General features: G+C 40.9%; 2 protein-coding genes across 3 annotated transcripts in view; both read right to left on the reverse strand.

The window, feature by feature from the left end:
- kcnn4 (potassium intermediate/small conductance calcium-activated channel, subfamily N, member 4) overlaps positions 1–10,344 on the reverse strand; it is a 25,751-nt gene extending 15,407 nt beyond the window's left edge. Inside the window, exons 1-3 of one of the 2 annotated variants that reach the window (XM_035954199.2) lie at positions 9,718–10,344; positions 4,249–4,344; positions 745–1,184 (exon numbers count right to left, since the gene is read on the reverse strand). In XM_035954199.2, the coding sequence (XP_035810092.2) occupies positions 745–1,184; positions 4,249–4,344; positions 9,718–10,116 (935 nt within the window). In that variant the 5' untranslated portion in view covers positions 10,117–10,344. The remainder of the gene's footprint in view (positions 1–744; positions 1,185–4,248; positions 4,345–9,717) is intronic. The other variant, XM_023283168.3, reaches the window with a different exon arrangement.
- Positions 10,345–11,137: 793 nt separating this feature from the next.
- On the reverse strand, positions 11,138–19,175 carry si:dkey-79d12.5 (maternal B9.15 protein). The gene is made up of 5 exons (XM_023283187.3): positions 19,018–19,175; positions 14,337–14,514; positions 14,116–14,253; positions 12,893–13,208; positions 11,138–12,271 (listed from the first exon to the last, which is right to left on the reverse strand). Exons 2-5 carry the CDS (start codon positions 14,507–14,509, stop codon positions 12,059–12,061), a joined length of 840 nt encoding a protein of 279 aa, XP_023138955.2. The 5' UTR covers positions 14,510–14,514; positions 19,018–19,175; the 3' UTR covers positions 11,138–12,058.
- Positions 19,176–20,261: the final 1,086 nt, after the last annotated feature.

Here is a 20,261-nt window from a genome sequence, read left to right on the forward strand (position 1 = left end):
CAGGGAGGTCAAGGCTAACTCTGGAACTACTTAACCCAACCTTTCCTGCACTGATATTTTAAAGAGCCCATATTATGTACATTTGAAGTTTAGAAAATAAATTGATCACGTGTTCAACGGCAAGTTTTGTCTCCGACTTTGAGTCACAGAATAAGAGGCGTCTTTACAATCATCAAGGCTTAGCATCTCTGTTTCTTCAACTTAACTTCGACTTTCGTGAAAGCTGATTTGTGATGTTGCGAAGCTCTGCTTATTTTCTGCAATTGTACTCTCTACATTTCTCATTCTGGGCCAGTTTCTATGCAGAAACTAATGTTTAACAACAGATTCTCTCCTCCCTCTGGTGCTCCACATTAAGTTCTGCTCTCTTGCATTAGTTTTGAGGACCAGAAAAGGGCTTTACTCTAAATATTTGAGGCAAGGAATCAGCTGTGGAATGGAAATGAATTAAGAAACAATTAGAAATTAAGGACAGACAGATTTGTTGACAGGGTTCAGTAATGGAAGGCATTTTTAATTTATTTCTGGCTGTATATTATGGGAGATGGATTGTTGTTTTCTCAATATTGGGGCAGGACATAACCCCCAAACATAATGTGTGGCTACACCCCAGATATGAACAATCAATTTTGAAGGTTGGCACAACCACTTGATTCTTCTAGTGGTTGGTCCCTAATAACCCCACAATATTAGGATCAGTCAATCTGTTTTGATGACACGCATGCATGCAGTCGTCTTCCCTACCTCTCACACAGTGTAAGCATCCAAGACGCAGTGAGCCAGAAGAACAGGATGAAGACCAGCAGTGTGCGTGCTGGGTGCTGGTTCATCAGTACCTTGAGAACAAAGCGAAAGGTGAAGTTGATATTGTTGAGTGAGCCTATGCTCCTGTAGGAGGCGCTCAGCAGCATTTTGCTGTGCAGCAGGATGGCTCTGTGCACCAAGTACAGCCGCAGAAACATCAGCACTGAGCACAGCAGCTCCATCCCCAGCAGAGCCTCGCCGTGGTGACTGGAAACGCAGAGCTGAGCTGAGGAAGAGGAGTTGCCGTGGGGGCCCTCCTCCCAGTATGATCCAACAGGATGGATGGCGCAGACCAGCAGCTCCAGGGTGATCACAAGGACCCTGTGGCTGGTCATGGCAATTCTCCAGTCCACCTGGTTGTGGTTGTCAATGACAAACAGCTGAAAGATGGAGGAGGACAGTAAAGACAATGACAGAAGATGAAATGAAGATACAGTCACAGCTTAACCTCATAGTAGAAATCGGATACATCCCCGCATTTCCACTCTGAAAACTGAAACTTGCACACAAAACACTCTCAACGTCTTTCAGTTTTGTTTTTCCAAGTATAAAATCCTGTGTTCTACCTGGTTTAAATGCATATATGAGGATATATCAAGAAGTTCTCAACCTCACTAGAAAACAACACCGGAGAAAGATTGCTCTGGCATTATTTTTCAGTATTAACTTCAACACACTTAATGCACCGATGTTCAAGCTTCGCTATACCTGTGTGGAAGAGGGTCACATCTGCCTCGAGATACTCTTCAACAGCGTGCATAACTTCATCATCATTCTTTTAAAAAAGTTGGATTTCAGTGTGGGAAACAGACGACAGACAGTGCAGGTTGGGTGGGTAAGGTTCATGGAGCAACAGTTCAAAGCCACATTTGGCTGCTTCTGCCATATTTCCAGTGTAGACGGGTGCACTGTCCTGCAGCAATACCAGCCAGCTCCTTTCCTCTCGTTTTCCCTTTGACTGCTTCAAACATTAGAGTTTTGCCCCAAAATGCAAGTTATACCCTCTGTTGCCAGGTCAGGCTGAGAACTTTTTGAAGTACCCTCATAATCCCCTTCTATGGTATGCTTAAGTTTTTATATGCGCAGACTGGTGACAAATTAAAGAAAAAAAAACAGCATAAAGGGCTTCAGTAAGGTGTTGGGTCACCAAATGCTGCCAGAACAGCCTCAGTGCATTGATTCTCCAAGTCTCTGAAACTCTCCTTTACGGACTGAACATCACTCTTCCAAAAGGTATTCCTTCATTTGGTGTTTTGATGATGGTGGTATAGAGCGATGTCCAACACATCCGTCTAAAATCTTCAATAAATGTTCAGTACAATTGAAATCTGGCCACTGCAGAGACGTAACTATGTCTTCAAAAAGTTTGTTCCAACACAACTAAACTGCATTCTCATTATATTTTAAAGAAATGTATTTTCTCCCTGAAAGGTGGCACTGTGACTTTCACCTTGGAGACTGGGGTTTGTGTCCCATGTGGGATTATTTATTCTTGGACTTTTGTTTTCACTCACAGTTTGGTGAGGTTTCTGCACCAAAATTACTTGGTTCGGTTCAGGAAAATAGCGCAGTTGGGTTAAAATATGCCCCTTTCACAACATGGGTAAGTTCCAACACCCATACAGTCATACATGTGTGCCAATACTTGCAGTGTGCCAAAAGAAAACCAGAATGGCTGACTACATCTGGTCTCATTTTGCAGCATTGCAAGCCAGCATGCTTTTCTATGTGACATACACTACTGTTGAAGAGTTTGTTGTCACCCAGACAATTTCATGTTTTCCATGAAAACTCTCACTTGTATTCATGTGCTAACATAATTGCACAAGGGTTTTCTAATCATCACTTAGCCTTTCAACACCATTAGCTAACACAATGTAGCATTAGAACACAGGAGTGATGGTTGCTGGAAATGTTCCTCTGTACCCCTATGGAGATATTCCATTAAAAATCAACCAGTTTCCATCTAGAAGAGTCATTTACCATATTAACAATGTCTAGACTGTATTTCTGTTTAATTTAATGTTATCTTCATTGGAAAAAAAATGCCTTCCTTTCAAAAACAAGGACATTTCTAATTGATACCAAACTTTTGAACAGTATCACCTGAGAACTGAACAAGTGATTTCTCCCTGCCGACTGTAACAGACGTATGAACATGACAGTCGAGCCTTACTGTGCAATGTTATTTAATTGCATGTAACAGTATGTACTTTTTAAGGGCTGCTGAGGTATGCAATGAAAGAAAAGATTTGGAATGAAGGGCACATTTGATGCTTCTCCTGTATTTTCTGAGGTACCAGCATCATGAGTACTGTCACATCTAACTAATTTTTTGACTGAAAAGGAGCAACAGTAAAGAAATGAAAACTAAGGCCAAAGATAAGTTGCATTGTTGTACTTGTGATACAATACTTGTGAAAATATGTTTAACTCCAAACCTGAGAATGCAATTTAGTTGTAGTGAAACGTCATTTTGTGATTAAACCATTCATCTTTTAAAAAAAAATGTTTGTGACTGAAAAAAGATGTATATACGCAAAGGGCCACGATAAGGTATTCATTTTAAGCCTCTAAAGATGTAAACCACAGATATCAAACAGAAACCTGTGAGATAAACTTGTATGTTGACATAAAAGGAAGCAACAAGTTGGTATCTACTCAGTATACAGCACAGTTTGTTCAAGAGACTTATTTATTGACACTTTTTTCTTGCACTACTGAACAAAACACCCTGATGTTCTTGGATGATTTGGTCTGTCGCCTTTCACACTAAAGCATAAAAGCTGCACCAGACCTTCTCTTTTAGTCTCCACCCTGAAACTGCTATTCCTTATCTCCTCCACACACTTGGAGTGGACCTATCTTCTATCAGATGCACATGACTTATAGTCAAACTAAAAACTCAGTAGGTGAGAAAACAGACCTAAAAGAGTCCTGAGAAGCTATTCAGTATTTATTCCTAATGTGCAGATGCTTTCTGCACTTGTTCCTACTGCACGTGATCGTGCACGCATGCTGTGAGTGTGTGAGGGCAAACCAAAGACTGTTTACCCTGTTTAATTTCAACCAAATCCCCTCATGCATATTGAATTCACACACAACGGCAGCGAGCCATGTGGACTGGAAAAACATCACAGCTGCAATAGTGTGCATGCCTGTGTGGGCTGAGGTTTTGCTCCAGGGTTTTTTTTTTACGCATACAGCAAATATAACACAGATAATCAGTGCTGAGGCTACCGTCAGCGGACCGAGAGCTCCTTTTCAAACACGTGCCCTCAAGCATCTTGAGCAAAATACGATTCTGACCACACCAGTTTGGAACAAACGTTACTGGCGATGCACAAATTGTAACATGAAGATCAACAATGCCCGATCATACAGACACGAGCCCTCTCACTCAGACGCACAGAGCATCCACCAAAGGGGAAAAGGCAAACTCACCCTGATGTCTTTATAATGGAAAGCTATAATGAGGATCAGGAGACACCCAGTGGACAGGCTGATGGAAGAGTTGATGACTAAGGCGGCATTTGAGCCCTGGGAAGAAAATAAGAACCAAGAGAGATAAATCAGGGTTATTGTAACAGATGAAATGTGATTTGTTTCCATGAATGTCAAGGTTTTATGAAAAAGTTCCTGAGCTGAAAGGTCTCTTGTGTCCATTGTGGCGCTGACATGGATGGAAAACGTAGCAGAATATACAGATACAGTGGAAGTGGTTATTATTGTATAAAAGGGGAGATATGATTGTCTTTAAAGTTCAGCTGGCAGACATTTAGGTCAAGGTGGACGAGAATAGTACTATTTGCTTCAAATACATTGTGTACTTGCATATTTTATTGGTATTTGGCCCAAATGCACAGATAACAGTTCTAACTACCACAATGACAAATTCAATGTTATGGTTTTTGCTCTTTTTGTCTTATTGGTTGGAATGACTGCCAAGTGGACAAACCAAAAAACAGGAGACTACAAGAAGGACTTGATCCCTCACCAACTTCCTACCCAAGAACAGCAAACCGAGCATTAACTCTGTGACAGCAATTTTTAATCTGCACCATGCAGCCAGTGTGGAACTTTAACTGACTTGAGCTTTTATTTCACACAAAAGTTTGCAAATTTGCATCAAAATTACTTTGTAGAGCAGTAAAAATGTGATAACTACTCAAATAGTCAATCAACAGAAAATTGTTAATGAACAATTTGGATCAATAACTGCTTAAAATATGAATTTTCACCATTTTTGACTTCCCCGTGTAAGGATTAAGTTCTTTTCACACTTTTATGACTGACCACTCATATTCCAGCAGCTCTAAAACACAGTAATGAAAAATACCTGTCTCATTAAAATACAGTATTGTTCCATTAACAAAATGCATTTTGTAGCCTAAATTTTATGAGATTTCGTTAGATCTTGTGTATTTTTCACCTTTTAATGGTTAACAAGGAATATTTACAAATAACCTACATTTTGTCACTGGGTGTGTTTTCTACAATCATAGCCAATTAGTCCTTCTCCAATTTTACTATCCATCTTTTTTTTATTTGATGAAGTTTTCTTCTAATTTTTCTTTTCCATTAAAGACGATGTAGAGAAATTTTAATGAATTATTCTTCTCAGTGCGATAAAAGAGCATAACTGCAGGCTAATCTGTAAATCTTGCCTTTCCAAGAGTAGCTTCATTAAAAATTTACAATAATTAGGCTTAATGAAAAAGAAATGACTGATTCTATAATGAACTCTGAAAAAGCACATAAAAAAACCACTCAGCTCCAGAACCAAGCGTGCTTGTAATTAAATAGTTTCCACTCCAGGGAACTGACAGCTTGAGACACAGATGTATGCACCACGACGGTTTATCTCCATCATAGAAGCTGGTTTCACAAACTGAACCAGGACCTAATTATAGGCCTCTGCAGCACCACCTTGGTCTCAGCAGGTTAAAGAGGCACCTATATCCTTTATTCAGGCATCTCAGTGCAAGTGATGCAACATCAGTGGAAGTGTTTAACGGGAAGTGCAGTTTAATGTGGTTTACAATTAAAAAGATAATTACAAACTTTCAAACTTGAGGAAACTCGAGCATGTAGGTGGTGTGGTGTGACGTCCGTTGGCAAGGTACATTGTTTTCCACAGTTTCTCCTGTAGCATCCACATCACGTCTGTGTTTCATCCAGGGCTAATTAGAAGACCCCACAATAAGCTCAACGTTTCACCATAACAGAGTTCAACAGCATGATTCTACGCTGAGTTTCTTAAATAGTTTTTGTAACATTTTCCTGTTGGAAACGGTCATTTCAAGCCTGGTGAACCTAATTTGGGCTAGCTGTAACATGGATTGTTTCTCATAGTCTTGGACAGACACCGAGCCACTGTCACCAGAACAGGCCACCCAGGGGATAGCGAATTAATTCAAATATGAAACACTGAATCCAATGCTAGAGATGGTGGTCTGGTTTGTTTTATTCTGTAATAAATAAATACTTTCCAAAACACTAATACGTGCATCTGACTTTAGTTTTCTAATTTGGTTTGTTAACCAGTGTGTTTTCATCGGCTTTCATGTAAATTCTGTGAAGAGGAATACAAATACTAGGAGCAGGCAAATGTATGGAGACATTACAGATGGTAAAACATCTACGGGTTGAGTTAAAACCAACCCAACACTGCAACAAGGCACTACGCAGTCACTACTAGGTGTTACTGACACCTGCAGTGCACATTTGGAAGAATATTACGGTAACATCAGATGATGTAAGAGATTTCTTTGTTGGTTTTCACAACCACAAACCAGCTCATCCTGAGGATTCCCGAGCTGCTTGGGGATGAGCTTCAGGGAAATCACCCAGATATCATATTAGCTGGATGTGAGCCACACTGTACAGTCACAGCACAACTTTTGCGCTAGTTTTGTGAAACTTTGGGGTCATAGGTGGTTCATATGTGATGATAGGAACAGATTCAACCAACATAGCATACTGGTTTGTGTGTTTTTGCATGCAAGCCATATCCACCAGGTTTCAGTGTGTGGGCGTGTTGCTACCACATTGCATCATTCTGTCAAATAAATGTCAAATTATGACCCATATCGCAAAAAATGTGGGCCGCAGCACTTGAGAGAGCTTCTTACTAATGCTTTTTACTATTGTTGTACAGCTGGATTATAATATTGATTTATTGTGATTAAATGTTTCCACTAATTTCTAATCTTTTTTTTATGTTACTGTTTTCAAAATCTAAAATACAGAAATAATCAAAAGCACTAATCTGTTTGTGGAATTACTGTTAGTTAATTGCATTGCCTTGAGTCCAGGCAGAGCATTTTCCCCATTTTGTAGCTGTAGATTTGCTGCAGCAATTCACAAGCAAGAAAAGTTAATGAATCATAACTTGCACACAAGGAAACTGCCATCCGTTACACAGTAGGATTTCCATCCACATCCCTGGACAGATAGCACTTCAAAACAGCAAAACACGTCACATCAGAACAGAGAATGAAAGGTCAAAGACGAAAAACAGACAATGCGCAGAGTTAGAATGTGAATAATTAATAGAAAACTAAATATACGAAGCTTGCAGTCGATTTCCATTACAACCTGGCAATCAAATGTCTCAAGACAGCAGGTTTGAAAGGACAAAGGAAACAATCTGACAAATAGAAACAGAAAACAAGATTGGTTGGTGAAATGCTTTTTAACCAAGTTTTAAATTAGATGCAAAGCAATGGCTGGCAAGAGTTACTGTATCGTATCGAATTTAAGGAGCTCTAAAACTGTAGCAACTGTCTGTGCAGAATATTTTTCCTCCTTGGGACCAGAATTTAACCAATTTATCTCTAACATTTCTGGGAATTATGAAAGTGGTTGAGGTGTTAATCAGTTAAAAAATGTGTCTATTGTGTCATCTTACTGTTTTTTTTCAGCATCAAGGAAACAATGTTATTTGTAGGTGATTTTTAAATTTCTTTTTTACAGCAATAAATGACTAAATTGTTGCATAAAAATAGATCTTAGTAAAGTGAAATTGCCTAGTTTTGTTTTTTGCTTTTCTTTTTTCGAGTTTTGGAATCCCACAGATCTGAATAGAGCTCCTTAAAATGATCCTATAACTATACATCGTGCTTGGCCGTTCAGTCTCTGTGTGTAGCTGCTGTTTTGAACTGTGCAGTCATTCCAGGGAAGCTGCAGAAAAAGATGTCATGAGGCCACATCCAGGTCAAAGATCACACTCCTGCCACTAGCGCAGCCAAAGTCAAGACACAGAACCTTCGAGACTGGCCACGCAAACACTATAATTACACACTAAATGATGTGGAAAGATAGCCTGAAGTACTGTTAACAATCTCGCTGCAGGGGAAGAGGTGAAATGTGGAAAAACGTTCCATAAATAGCCCTGTTTTCATGCATAACCATGAAAAGGTACGCTTAAATATAACTTTGTAGACTGGTGTTAACTTTGATGGGGCAGCTCCAAACTATGCTGCAGCATACTTAATGATGCCCTTAACAAGAAAAAAAAAAACTATTTTACTATGGTGTCAGTTCACGTGACAGCTTATGAGTTGCATTAAGTATAAAGATGAATGCTGGCAATAGTTATATAAGCGATGGTTAAATCAGCAGCGCAGCCACTCCAAAATAATATGCTTTAACTGCAGCATTGAACACTTTTCCAGTGCATCAGCATTTCCACAGCACCAGAGCTGATGCCTGTTGTTAGGAATGGTCTGACAACACCTGTTCTTGGTTCCTATTTGTAAACTGGAACCGCAAAGTCCTATTTGTGCCAATGCTGTTCATTTCACAAGCATGTTTCCCCAAGGTCCAGCCCTTCTGAACGCATCAGGCATATTTGCGAGGGTCAGGCAATATTTCCATAAGTTTGTCAAAGGAGTGTATAGTTTAGTTGTGTGTGTGTGTGTGTGTGTGTGTGTGTGTGAAATGTGGGTCTCTTTGACACTGTAATCAATCACTGGCTTCACAGCATGGAGGTGGTCTGATGTTTTGCGGCATGCATGAGAACTTTTTTCCACATGTGGAACTGGCGTGTGCTGTAGGAAGTCAGGGGGAGTTAATAATTTGTTGATTGTGTGGCCTGGCATTGTTATCCACTGAGATCTGCATGTTAATGTCATGAGGCTGTGCTACCAGAGCGTGTGTCTGGAAATGGACTAACTAATCAGTAGGTCAGGGAGGTTCAAAGCCCAGGTGCAGATTTCTGCCGCCGTGCTGCATGGGGTTTGCGCTGCCTGCTAATCAAGAAAGTTGTTATGACAACAGATACAGCCAGTTGTGTAAGGGTGTTTTTCCGCACCAATTATGGCCACTTGGTGTTACTGAAATATGCTACGGATAAAATACAACATAGGTTAATATGAATTCTGTTAGAGTGAAAAAGTATTTTGAGAACAGCTGCACAAGGAGCAGCAGATCAAGTGTTAACAGGCTTTAGTTCCTGCATGATGCTGACAGCAAGGTTATTACTTTGCTGATTATTTGATGATGAGTTCAAGGGCCAAAACTAAAAAAAACCTTGACCAGCCGAGAACACAAAAGTCAGTTTATTTATTGTTGTTGACTTGGCTGCTGTTCCCAGTGCAGAGCAAATGAAGCAAATAAAGATGCTGTAATTTAGAAGCTTTGCAATATGCTCAAAAAGACAAAAGCTTGGAGTGAATTTGTGAAATGAACTGAAAATTCAACGAGATGTATAATGTACACTTCTCAGTATAGATAATGAGAAGTGTAGTGGGGATTATGATGTAAGGCTACAGCTGAAGTGTCAACAAAAAAACACATTTCAAAAGGTTTGAATTTTTGGTTTTGTTGCCAATTCTTACACGCTACATTCTAATTGGATCAACTTTCCACTGGCCAAGACGTCAGTGTTGGTTAATTTCTTCAACCTACCGGTTTATAAACAAAGGGACACATTTCGGCGTGGATTATCATGAGCAGTATCCCGAGCAGAGCGGTGCCCAGCGCCAACGCGCACAGACGCTTTCTATCCTCTAATAACAACTTTCTGTCTCGCAGTCTGTACAGGTCGTCTCCCTCCATGTGAGTTGTCCGCTTCCCGTGAAGTGACAGCGGCACGGACACTTCAGCAGAGTCCCCGCAGTTCCGACCGACCAAGCCATCGCAGTTGTTGACATAATCCACTTTGGAGTCGCCGTGCGGGCTGCGGTTTGTCATCTCCATCTCCAGAGCGCACACGAGCCGTCCGCCCGCGTCGTCGCCTCTCTCCGCTGCTCCGTCCTTCGCCTGTCCGGTCTCCCCGTTGCTTTCCTCCCGAGCTGGGGAAGGCATAGTCCGACGGGAGAATCGTGTACCGAGCCCGTCTCTCGTCCGTTGCTCATCGAAGTAGCGGGCTCACCAAAACGCTCCAACCGACCCGCGCGGCGTGCTTACGCGCACTGATGCCATTTGCACACTGCGCCGGGCTCCCGCGAGCTCATTTGCATGGCTTATTATTGCGAGAGTGTGCGTCAGTGTACCACAAATGAAGTCTCTGCGCGCTCGGGTGTGCGTGTGCTCGTCATGTGCGTGATGCGCACTCAAGGAATCAAAACGCCTCCTTGCATTAACGCACAGGAAGGCTGCAGAAATAATGACATTTTGCTGTTTTGTTGTCATTTTATCAGGACAATGCTGATCAGATAAGATGCATTTTGGTTGAAAAACATGTAAACAAGTTTAAAACGAAAAAATGCTGTATCAGAAAAGAAGCCATAAAGTTGCCAAAAATAAGGCAATCTCTTAAAAACTAATCTGCAAATTTTAGTTTTGGTATCAAGCAGTGCTATTTTCAGGTTCCACAGCAGTTACAGTGACATCTTCTGACTTGTGTCTGCATAGCTGTCACCATCTTTGTATATTTCTTACAGCTTTTTATGCTTCTAGCCTTTAGGTGGTCATTATTTGTTGGTGCATCTCCCATTTGCGGTCTAACTGATTTGCCATTTTCTCAGTTTTACCCAACAATCAGCGTATTTTGACGGTCTGAGGTGCCAAGATGAAGGCCTCCTTTCAAAAACCCTCCATAAGCCAAACAAAAAGTGAGAACCAGACTGTCGCCCTCTCTTCTCTACTAGGCCTGTTGAAGGAGGAACAGCGTCATGACCTTGGGCTAAATGACGCAAACACGCACTCAGGGGTACTTCCGCTGCAGCATCCTGCTGATCCCTGTTGACGGTAATGACTGTCCCTCACAGCTCCGTGACAGGATGAGCCCAAGTAGAGCGCTCAGGTCGACAGGTGCTTTCAGAAAAACACATCCAACACAGCACTGAGCACAATTTCTGAGCAAACAAATGAGCACAAGTTCTAATTTCAGGTAGGAGCTGGTTTAATTGGCTGTAATGAGAAGGAAAATGCAAAAGGTGACAGCAAGACAGTGAACACACACAAGCTACAAAGTGGCATAAATAAATATCAAATAACTGCATAAGTGAGTGAGTAAAACATGCGGTTGTTTCCAGGGTGTAGCAGATTATCATAGCAAGGAATGTAATTTAAAACAAACAGCTTAAAGCCAGTAGATTTTCCCTGAAAGAAGAAGCACAGCTATACATTTCACAGACTAGCAAGCTTTTCTAAAAAACATGTTTGTGTTCTGAGATTTGCAAGATACAGCATCCATAGTTGATAAAAAATATACAGCTTCATGTACTTGATGTGACTTGAGCGCCATCCACTGGTGGACAAATAAATTACAACAAAAATAGTAAGAAAGTGTGCCTCAGTCTATAGTATCTAAATTCTCTATTATTTACAAGCAGTTTAGTAAAAAATAGTCTTCTTAATATACAGATATTGTCAGTCTAACTACAATAGATTAAAACCCTGAATTACATTGTACAGTGATTAACTGTGACATACACACAGTGAGAGAACTGGAAAGAAAAGAACATAGAAAGGTAATTATTTGGCTTAAATATATTGCTGACAGTTCCTGAGATAGTCCAAGCACCCAGTGACTGAAATCATTGATGAAGTTAAAAAAAAAAAAAGTTGCAGTGCATACATGACAGATTAAATAGTTTTCACTCAAGTCCAGTGCTATCTCTTTGCTTGAGAGCAAGAAATGACAAAGAAAGTAATTATTACAGGCTGTGTAGGGAATAACTTTGAAACTAACGGTTAAAAATGTTCTTTTCTTGGCCCAAGTTTAGCTGAACTGAGAGACCTGACATCACATGGCTCAGTCGAAGGAGCGTGTAATGCTCGGTCTTTGCAGCTCGTGGACGGTTTAACCCTTCACGGCCGCCCAAGGCTGCAGGGCGGCTTGAGGCACGATGAACTGCGGAGGCGGCTGCGGCAAGATGTAGTAGCCGAAAACCTGCTGGGGCGGAGGAGGCGGCGCTGGAGGGGCGCACACTGTGGTGAGGAACACTGGAGCGGCCTTCTTGTACTGACGCCAAACCGGCGTAGGCTGGTAGAAGTACTGGAGGCTGGCCGGGAGCTGAACGGAGAGAGATTGGAGGGAGGACGAGAGATTAGCCGGGAAGGTAGGGATCTGTTCGGCACACTTTGTCCATAAGGGAGGAACAAATGCTACTTTCCTTTCTGGTAAAACATGATCACATGGGAATGAGTTGGCAGCAAAATAACTGATGAGTAAAAGACAAAAGCTACTTTTTAGGGCTGTAAAGAAAATATTTATACAAAAAAAAGCAACAATGCCTCTGTGTCCCACTCCAAACTCCTAAATCTTAAAAAAGGTGCCACTACTATTGTAATATTTCATAAAAAGCTCTAATTTCCTAAGAAAAGTGTGTTGTTTTGGGAGAGAGTTCTTTCTGCTGTGGATTGACATGTATTTTATAGTCAAGGTAAACACTTTTTTTCCCCAATATCCAGTGAGTATTAATGGCTGGTGGATTGCGTACATAGGAATGACTCAAAATTAATATTTATGGTGATGAAAGAACACGTCATTCCCGGCAGCAGCACAGCTTGAAGTTGCACAACTAAGCTCACTGGCAGTCAACTATCTATATTTGGATTTGGCTGATGCTGCCAAGTAGGATTCTGTGAAGCAGCAACAGATGGAGCTAAAAAAAAAAAAAGACAGGAAAATTACCATATTTCTGACGTATTTGACTTCTCGCTTTCGAATCCTGGGCACCATCACTATTGTGTAGGGTTCGCCTTCAGCTTCTTCCTTCTTCACAGCCTCCTCTTTCTCCTGCTCTCCTTCGGTCTCGCCATCTTTCGCCTCTTCCTCCGTGTCGCTGGATGTAGTAGAACCGCAATCCGAAGAGGTAGCAGAGTGGTAGTCTGAAGTGTCCAGGTTTACCGAATCCTCCGAGGCGTCGTCCTGGTCTCCCTTCACACCTTCGTCGTCCTCTTTCTCATTGAAACAGGCTATTGTGAAGGGCCTGCTGTTCTCTCCAGATCTGTGAAGAGGGAGTAGATTATTTTTCCATGTGTCATGTTTGGTTATTTTGTTTGAAAAATCCCCAAAATTACACTACTTCTCGCAGTAAGAAACTGGAAAAACAAGAATTTTTTCAGACGGTCCTTGAACTAATCAGGTGCCAAGTTTGGTTTTGTCGGGGGAATTCAACAGTTTATCAAAACCAAGTTATTCTGCTTTAAATATTTGCCTAAAATTAACCTTTTGCAGAAACCACATTCTGCCAAAACCAAAAAATTCTACAGTCTGTGACATAACTGAGGACTTATTAATAACTTAGCAGTGACCAACATTAACATGCCAAAAATTCAGAGTTTTTGGATGAACTGGGGTGAACTGCAGGCTAAGTTTACTCAGAGCAGACAGGAGACATGGGCGTAAACAAATGCAAGTAGTAAAATATCTATAGAGGGTGGAGCCACTTTGTTTCCACTCTTTGCAAAACTTGTGGTTGGTTTGAAAAAGTGTTGTACAGGTTTCTACAATTTTTGTAAAAAAAATAATAAAAAAAACCAAAAAAAATTCAACTTTTGTTTTTTAATGATGCATGGCATTACGAGTGTCATGCTGTATAAAAGACATTTTTGAGTTCTGTCTGCTTCTAGCTATGGTTGTGATGTTTCCATAGAGGTGCAAGACTTTACATTGCAGTGAAAAATGAGCCCACGGTGAGTGAAAATGCGACAGGATCAAAACATGCCCGGAAACTGCTTGGAACTCAGAGGGTTAACCCCTAATTGACTCCCCACACGGTTTCATTTACGCTTCCACAGAATGCATCATGATGACGACTCACTCGTAATTCTTGGCTAGACTGAGAAACATCCTTGCTTGCTGCTGAAACGTGTCTGTCTGTGTCATTCTTTGCCTCGGAGCCAGTGACTCACCTCGCACACACCTCCAGTGGGTCGATCCACAGCGTGAGCTCAGGCGGAAGTCCTAGATCACTGGGCGTGAGCTCGCTGTCCTCGCATGCCTTCAGGACAGCTTCATCGCAGAGGACTCCGTTATTTATCCGAATGCATCTGCGAAGGATCAAACGTTAGAAGTTCTGTTTGGCAACAACGTGGTGAATAAAACTGCCGTTACGTTCGTGGAAGATGATTACCTGTAGGCCTGTCCTTTGCTGGGACTGTCAGGGTACCAGTGGTCTTCATATTTATCACATAAAAGCTTCTGCAGCCTCTCCTCAAACAGTTCTGCTTTGGCTCTGTCGACTTTTCCATGAGCCACAACCAGCTGTTTGAGGAAGTTGACCCCGGCCTTCACTTCTCTTTTCATGATGTCTGCAGAAACAGAAATTGACAAAAAAAAAGAAAAAAAATCACTTGGGAGTTTCCAGCAAATGTATCTTAGCATTTGTTTTCTCAGTAACAAGCCATGACTTCCCTCCACTGAGTTGTGGGGGGGTAGGAACTTCAGCCTGAGCGATAACAACGCTTCCCCGTGCAGCTGCCCCTGAGCCTTCTATTTTTATTACCTTCGGCGTTAAGCCGGGGCCCAGTTCACAGATGTTGACGTGGCTCCGTGTTGACAGAGGGCTACAGTTCATACACAGGCAAACAAGATGCAAACTAGCGCTTCCATGTTGGGTAGTTTCACATGCAAATCCGCCGAGCTCGCAGTGCTGTTTATCTTCTGATAGCATGTCTGTTTGGGTTGAGCGCAAATGTCAACCTGACCGTGCGAGAAGAGTGTGTTCCACAGAGGCCAAGGCAGTTCAAAGTCTGCAGCTGAACCGCTGAGCGCGCTGACATCCTGACAAGAAAGTAGCGCCTTGAACTCAGAGGCGCAGACGCTCGTTTTGTTATTGTGGCTTGAAATGCGCAACCCGTTGCCTCAGTCTGTGTAATGTGTTGTGAGGGGAAAATTATTATTTATCCTTGCAGCTGTAGCCGCAGTGTTCGAGTAATGATGAACAAGTAGAAGTTGGAGCAGCTTTAAATCCCTTTAGAAAAATGTTTTGCCATTACATGAGAGCATCCGCCTGCCGTATGTTTAGATGTTCAAACTGCAGCTTTGACATTCCAGTCAGTTATTAGTCTGCGAGGTAAACAGGGTCAAATTGCACATATTCTTCAGCTTGTTGTTTCCTCAAATCACTCGTCGCCTACACATACTCCCCGCCCGGTGTTCTAGTGTGAAGATTTCTGTGAAGAATGGCTGAGAAGACCTTGAACGCCTCCCAATGCTGGGCTGTGAAGGCCACTGGAGGTTGAGCACCATTGTAAAGAGTTTCAGGGCTTTAGGTAGATGCATTTTGAGATCTAGAGACAATAAAGCTGCCACTGCATATAACCCTTTCATACCTCTTGACCTTTATAATAATGTATGAAAATGAGAAAACAAAATGCAGTGATTTCAAGTTGCTGAATGTGTCGCTACATAAAGGAACAGCTCCAAATGTTACACATAAGACATTTAACACATTTTTATCTCATATATGCTACTATAAAAGTTGCTGATTTTCAGTTACTCCGCATTATTTATTATTAACAGGACCATTCCTTATTTTTTAATGTAGCGATGAATTAATCAGGCTAGAAATTGTTAGAAAATAGTGAAAAACAAGCATCACAATTTCTTATTTCTTTCCTCAAATAGCAAAAAAACAAGAAAACCCCCAAAGATACTTGGCGTGCCATTACAAAGACTAACAAATACAGCAAATAGAAAGCAACAAGAAGCTGAAACCACTGATTTGTTTGTTATTTATGCTCACAATTCCTTTCAATTTGTGTTGACTGTTCCCTTTTGGAGTTTTCTTCATGAGCTGCATTGACTAAATGATTTGAAGACTCTGCTGGATGATTGGAAAAATACAGTTACAAAGATGCTGTTATTCATCACACTGAACATTTGTTTTCCTTATCTTGTTTTTGTCCTTGTGGTCGGGTAACAACATGTAACTTTCCAGCATAATCCTGCTGATTAGGTAGAACGCCTTCTGTCAGGATGAGTGATAGCTAGATACTGGAGGCACTAAAAGAAAAATACATCACTGTTGGAGTTTGTTTGTTCCAATTACTTCACCTGTACGCGTAGCTCCTTTGATCCAATCATTAGCTCCCTAAAAAAAGCTCCTCCGCTGTGTTTGTTGTGCATCTGTGTTTGCCAAACGCTGACCTGCTGCCATTATCACCGGCTCTGCTGATACTGTTGTGATTTCACATGCGAACAAAACAACTTGACCTATTTGCAGAGTCAGACTTGTCCCAACTGTTTATTCTGCAGCGTCAGTGTTAAACTCAAACACATTAACTGGGACTCTCTCTGTCGAGGCTGCGCCGGCTGGATTCCTTCTTTTGTGTGTGTGTTTTTTAACCAGCTTGTTGATGTTCTTGCTGTGAGATGAGAACGCCATGAATTAACTCGTGTTTCTCAAGCTAACCCGACCAGCTTGCAGAGAAGTTTGCAAATTTGCAGACAGGTACAGGTGCAGACTTGTGGTTTAGTTTGTCAATATTCACTTTCAGGTTGGAACTAATGATTATTCTGATGTACTCAAGTGTCTTGTCCACAATCAAAAGATTTTCAGTTTATTGTTATAGAGAAAGAAAGAAAGAAACCTGAAAGTTTTCATCTTTAAGAAGCTGGAATTGGCCAATTTTAAGCTTTTCCTTTTAAAAAAAATTACAGATTAATTGATTTAATTCTAAATTTAACAGTTGACAACTAATTACTTAATCGCTTTCGCTCAAAAACAGGCAAAACAGCTTGATCAGGAGTTTGCAAATGATTTAGTTGTGTCACTATGCACTTTACACCGCAACAAATGATTATTCTGATGCCCTCAAAAGTCTCATTTTGTCCACAACCAAAAGTTTCCACTTTACGATCAGAGGAAGAAAGAAACAAGAAAGTTTTCACCTTTAAGGAGCTGGAATCAATGAATTTTGGCATTTTTTCTTTTTTTTAAAAATGACAGAACAATGGATTAAACTATTCATTTACCAGCTGACAAATAATCATCACAGCTCTTAAAAAAAAAAAAAAAAAAAAGGCAAAGCAGCTTGATCAGGAGTTTGCAAATGTTTTAACTTTGTCAATATTCACTTTAGGTTGCAAGTAATGATCATTTTGATGCCATCAAATGTCTCATTTTGTCCACAACCAATTTGCAGTTTACTGTCATCAGAGAAAGAAAAACCAGGAAGTTTTCACCCTTAAAAAGCTGAAATTTGGGAGTTTTTTTTAAATTATTTTTTTCTTTAAAATGTACAAATTAAGTGATTAAAGAGTATTTTAACAATTTACAAGTAATCAATGAATAATTGTAGCTCAAAAATAGGCAAAACTGCTTGATCAGGAGTTTGCAAATGCTTTAGTTTTGTTGATATTAACTCTGGGTTGCAACTACTGATTATTCTGATGTTCTGTGTTCTCTGCACAATCCAAAGATATTCAGTTTACTGTCATACAAGAGGAAAGAAACCAGAAAGTTTTCATCTTTAAAAAGCTGGAATCTGACAGTGTCGATTTTCTTTCTCTAAAAAATTAGACAAAGCTTTCAAATAGGCAAAACAGCTTGATCTGGAGTTTGCAAATATTTTGGATTTGTCTATAATGATTATTGTCATTGTTGATCATTTGATTATTTTGTGATCGCTCCACTTGTTTGGTCAAAATAATCGTGAAAAATGTCAACCAGTTTTTCCCAAAGCCCAAGATGATGCCTTGAAATGTCTTGTTTTGTCCACAACCCAAAGACACTCAGTGTACTGTAATATATGAGGAAAGAAACCAGATATTATTCACCTTTAGGACGCTGGAATCAGAGAATTTTGACCTTCTGATTAATTGATTATAAGAACAGTTGCGTACTAACTAAATAGTTGACAACTAATCGATTAATCGTTACAGCTCCAAATAGATTGAACTGAGGTTTGAAATTGTAACAGGCAGCCAGATACAGATGAAGATTTCTGAGCCATCTGTTGTTTGGTTTCATTGATATTCACTTCTGATCCCCACTAGCTATTTTTTAAAAATATTTTCTTGATTAATCGGTTAGTTCACAAGCCTATAAAATATCAGAAAACAATGAAAATGTCATTCCAAAGTGTCCACAACCCAAAAATATTCATTTTACTGACATGGTGGAGCAAAGAAACTAGGAAATCATTACATTTAAGAAATTTGAAACTGAGAATTTCTACTTTTTTCGTCTTTAAAAGTGCCTTAAACGGAGAAATCATTACCAAAATAGTTGGTTATTGATTTAGTAGTTCAAAACTAATCGATGATTTGAGCGATTGTTGCAGCTGCAGTCACAACTTATCTCATTTTTTGCGTCTGCGCCAAACAAAGGCGACACCACAAAGGTGACTTAAGGAGGGTCCACGTGTTGGTGCGCAGCTGCCAACGGATCACAACCAGAAAAACAACTCCAAGAAAAGTGAAAAATCACAGGACAGCGTATTGTTTCTGAACCTTCCTGCCTGTTTCTTTGTACTGTGACAAAGGAAACCTCATGCTGCATGCGGGAAATTTACGCATCTGGGGTTTTCTGACAGCGCGGAAACCCCCCCGGTGGAAAGTTAGAAAGTTGGTAGAAACCAGGATGCGATTTTAGTGAAAGAAACGGCGTTTTCGAGCAAAACAGGTGGAAGTTGTGGGACATTTGTTGAAGAATTTTCGATTTTAAATGGCGAGTAAACTAAAAAAGTTAATATAAACAGAGCGAGGTGTGAAAGCAAGTGTGAAAAGGTGGCGAAAAAGGAGCATTTAAACAACAAAATGTGTCTCTACCAGGAAGTCTGGAGTCGAAAACAGAGAAGTAAACTCACGGCTTTATCGGTGTCCTGTGTTGTTGGTGGCACGGCGGTCGGTGAGTGTCCTCGGCTGGTGTCGTGGTTGTTGCCTGGCTGCTGTGTTGAAGTTATTATGGTCAGCACATGTTGCTTCCTTGTTCTGCTGCAACGGAGACGTAACGTTACCGTCAGTGTGACTCACTTCCGTGACTCAGCGCCGCGAACAAGCGCTGACTGGCTGCCGCAGACAGCGTCACCCCGACGGACCAAATATGGACCTAGAAGGTAAGCAGCTGATGGTTCCTCCTATTGAATTGTAACACTGATATGGTGACATTTAGTGCAATACTTCAGGTTGTACCTTATTGAAATTGTACAAAGGTAAGTGGCGAACTGCCAGAGATTAAAAGAAAAAAAAGGTAATGTTACCCAAAACTGAAAAATAATGTACATTTCAGAATTATACGAAAAGGCCTTTTTCAGGGAGCAAGAAATGGGTTAACAACTTAAAGCTGTTCTGCAGCAATGGAGGTTGATCAAGCTTTGAAAGTTGGTGCTACCAAATCCTACAGGTGTCCCAACTTTACTTGATTACTTCCAACGCCCACTGTCTGCATAAAAGTAGTGTGAGCCCCCAGTGGCACCATACCCTCGAGAGCATTATTTGAACAGTATTGTACTGCAGAAAGTAGTGTGTTGCTTTAAAAATGGAGAGGAAAAGGCAATTAACAACAGAATAGAGACAGACCATTGTAACACTTAAAAATGTAGGTGTTTCCTTCAGAGAAATTGTGAAGAAAGTCAGGGTATCATTGAGCACAGTTTTCTTCACCATCAAAAGGCTCAGAAACTGGGAGAAACTCTGACAGGAAGAGGTCTGGAAGACCCAAAGCCACAACAGAATCAGAGGACAAGTTTCTGAGAGTCAACAGCTTGGTGATAGGAGCTCACAGGACAACATCTTCAAGCACAGCTTAATAGCGGTCGTAGTAAGAAGTCTCAGTTTCAACTGTGAAGAGAAGACTTGGAGTTGCAGGTTTGACAGGTCTAATTGCAGCAAGAAAGCCATCGCTAAGACGTTAGAATAAGAAAAAGAGGCTTGCCTGGGCCATGAAACACCACCAAGAGCGTCGGCAGCACCATGCAGAACCCTCTGGTATGTTCCTAGTTGGTCAGGGGTTCATCCTACAGCAAGATAATGACCCAAAACATCAGTCCAAGCTCTGCCAGAACTACCTTAGGACAAAAGAACAAGATGGTAAGCTTGAAAACATGGAGTG

The sequence above is a fragment of the Amphiprion ocellaris genome, chromosome 9, assembly GCF_022539595.1.
Source record: "Amphiprion ocellaris isolate individual 3 ecotype Okinawa chromosome 9, ASM2253959v1, whole genome shotgun sequence".
NCBI lineage: Eukaryota > Metazoa > Chordata > Actinopteri > Pomacentridae > Amphiprion > Amphiprion ocellaris.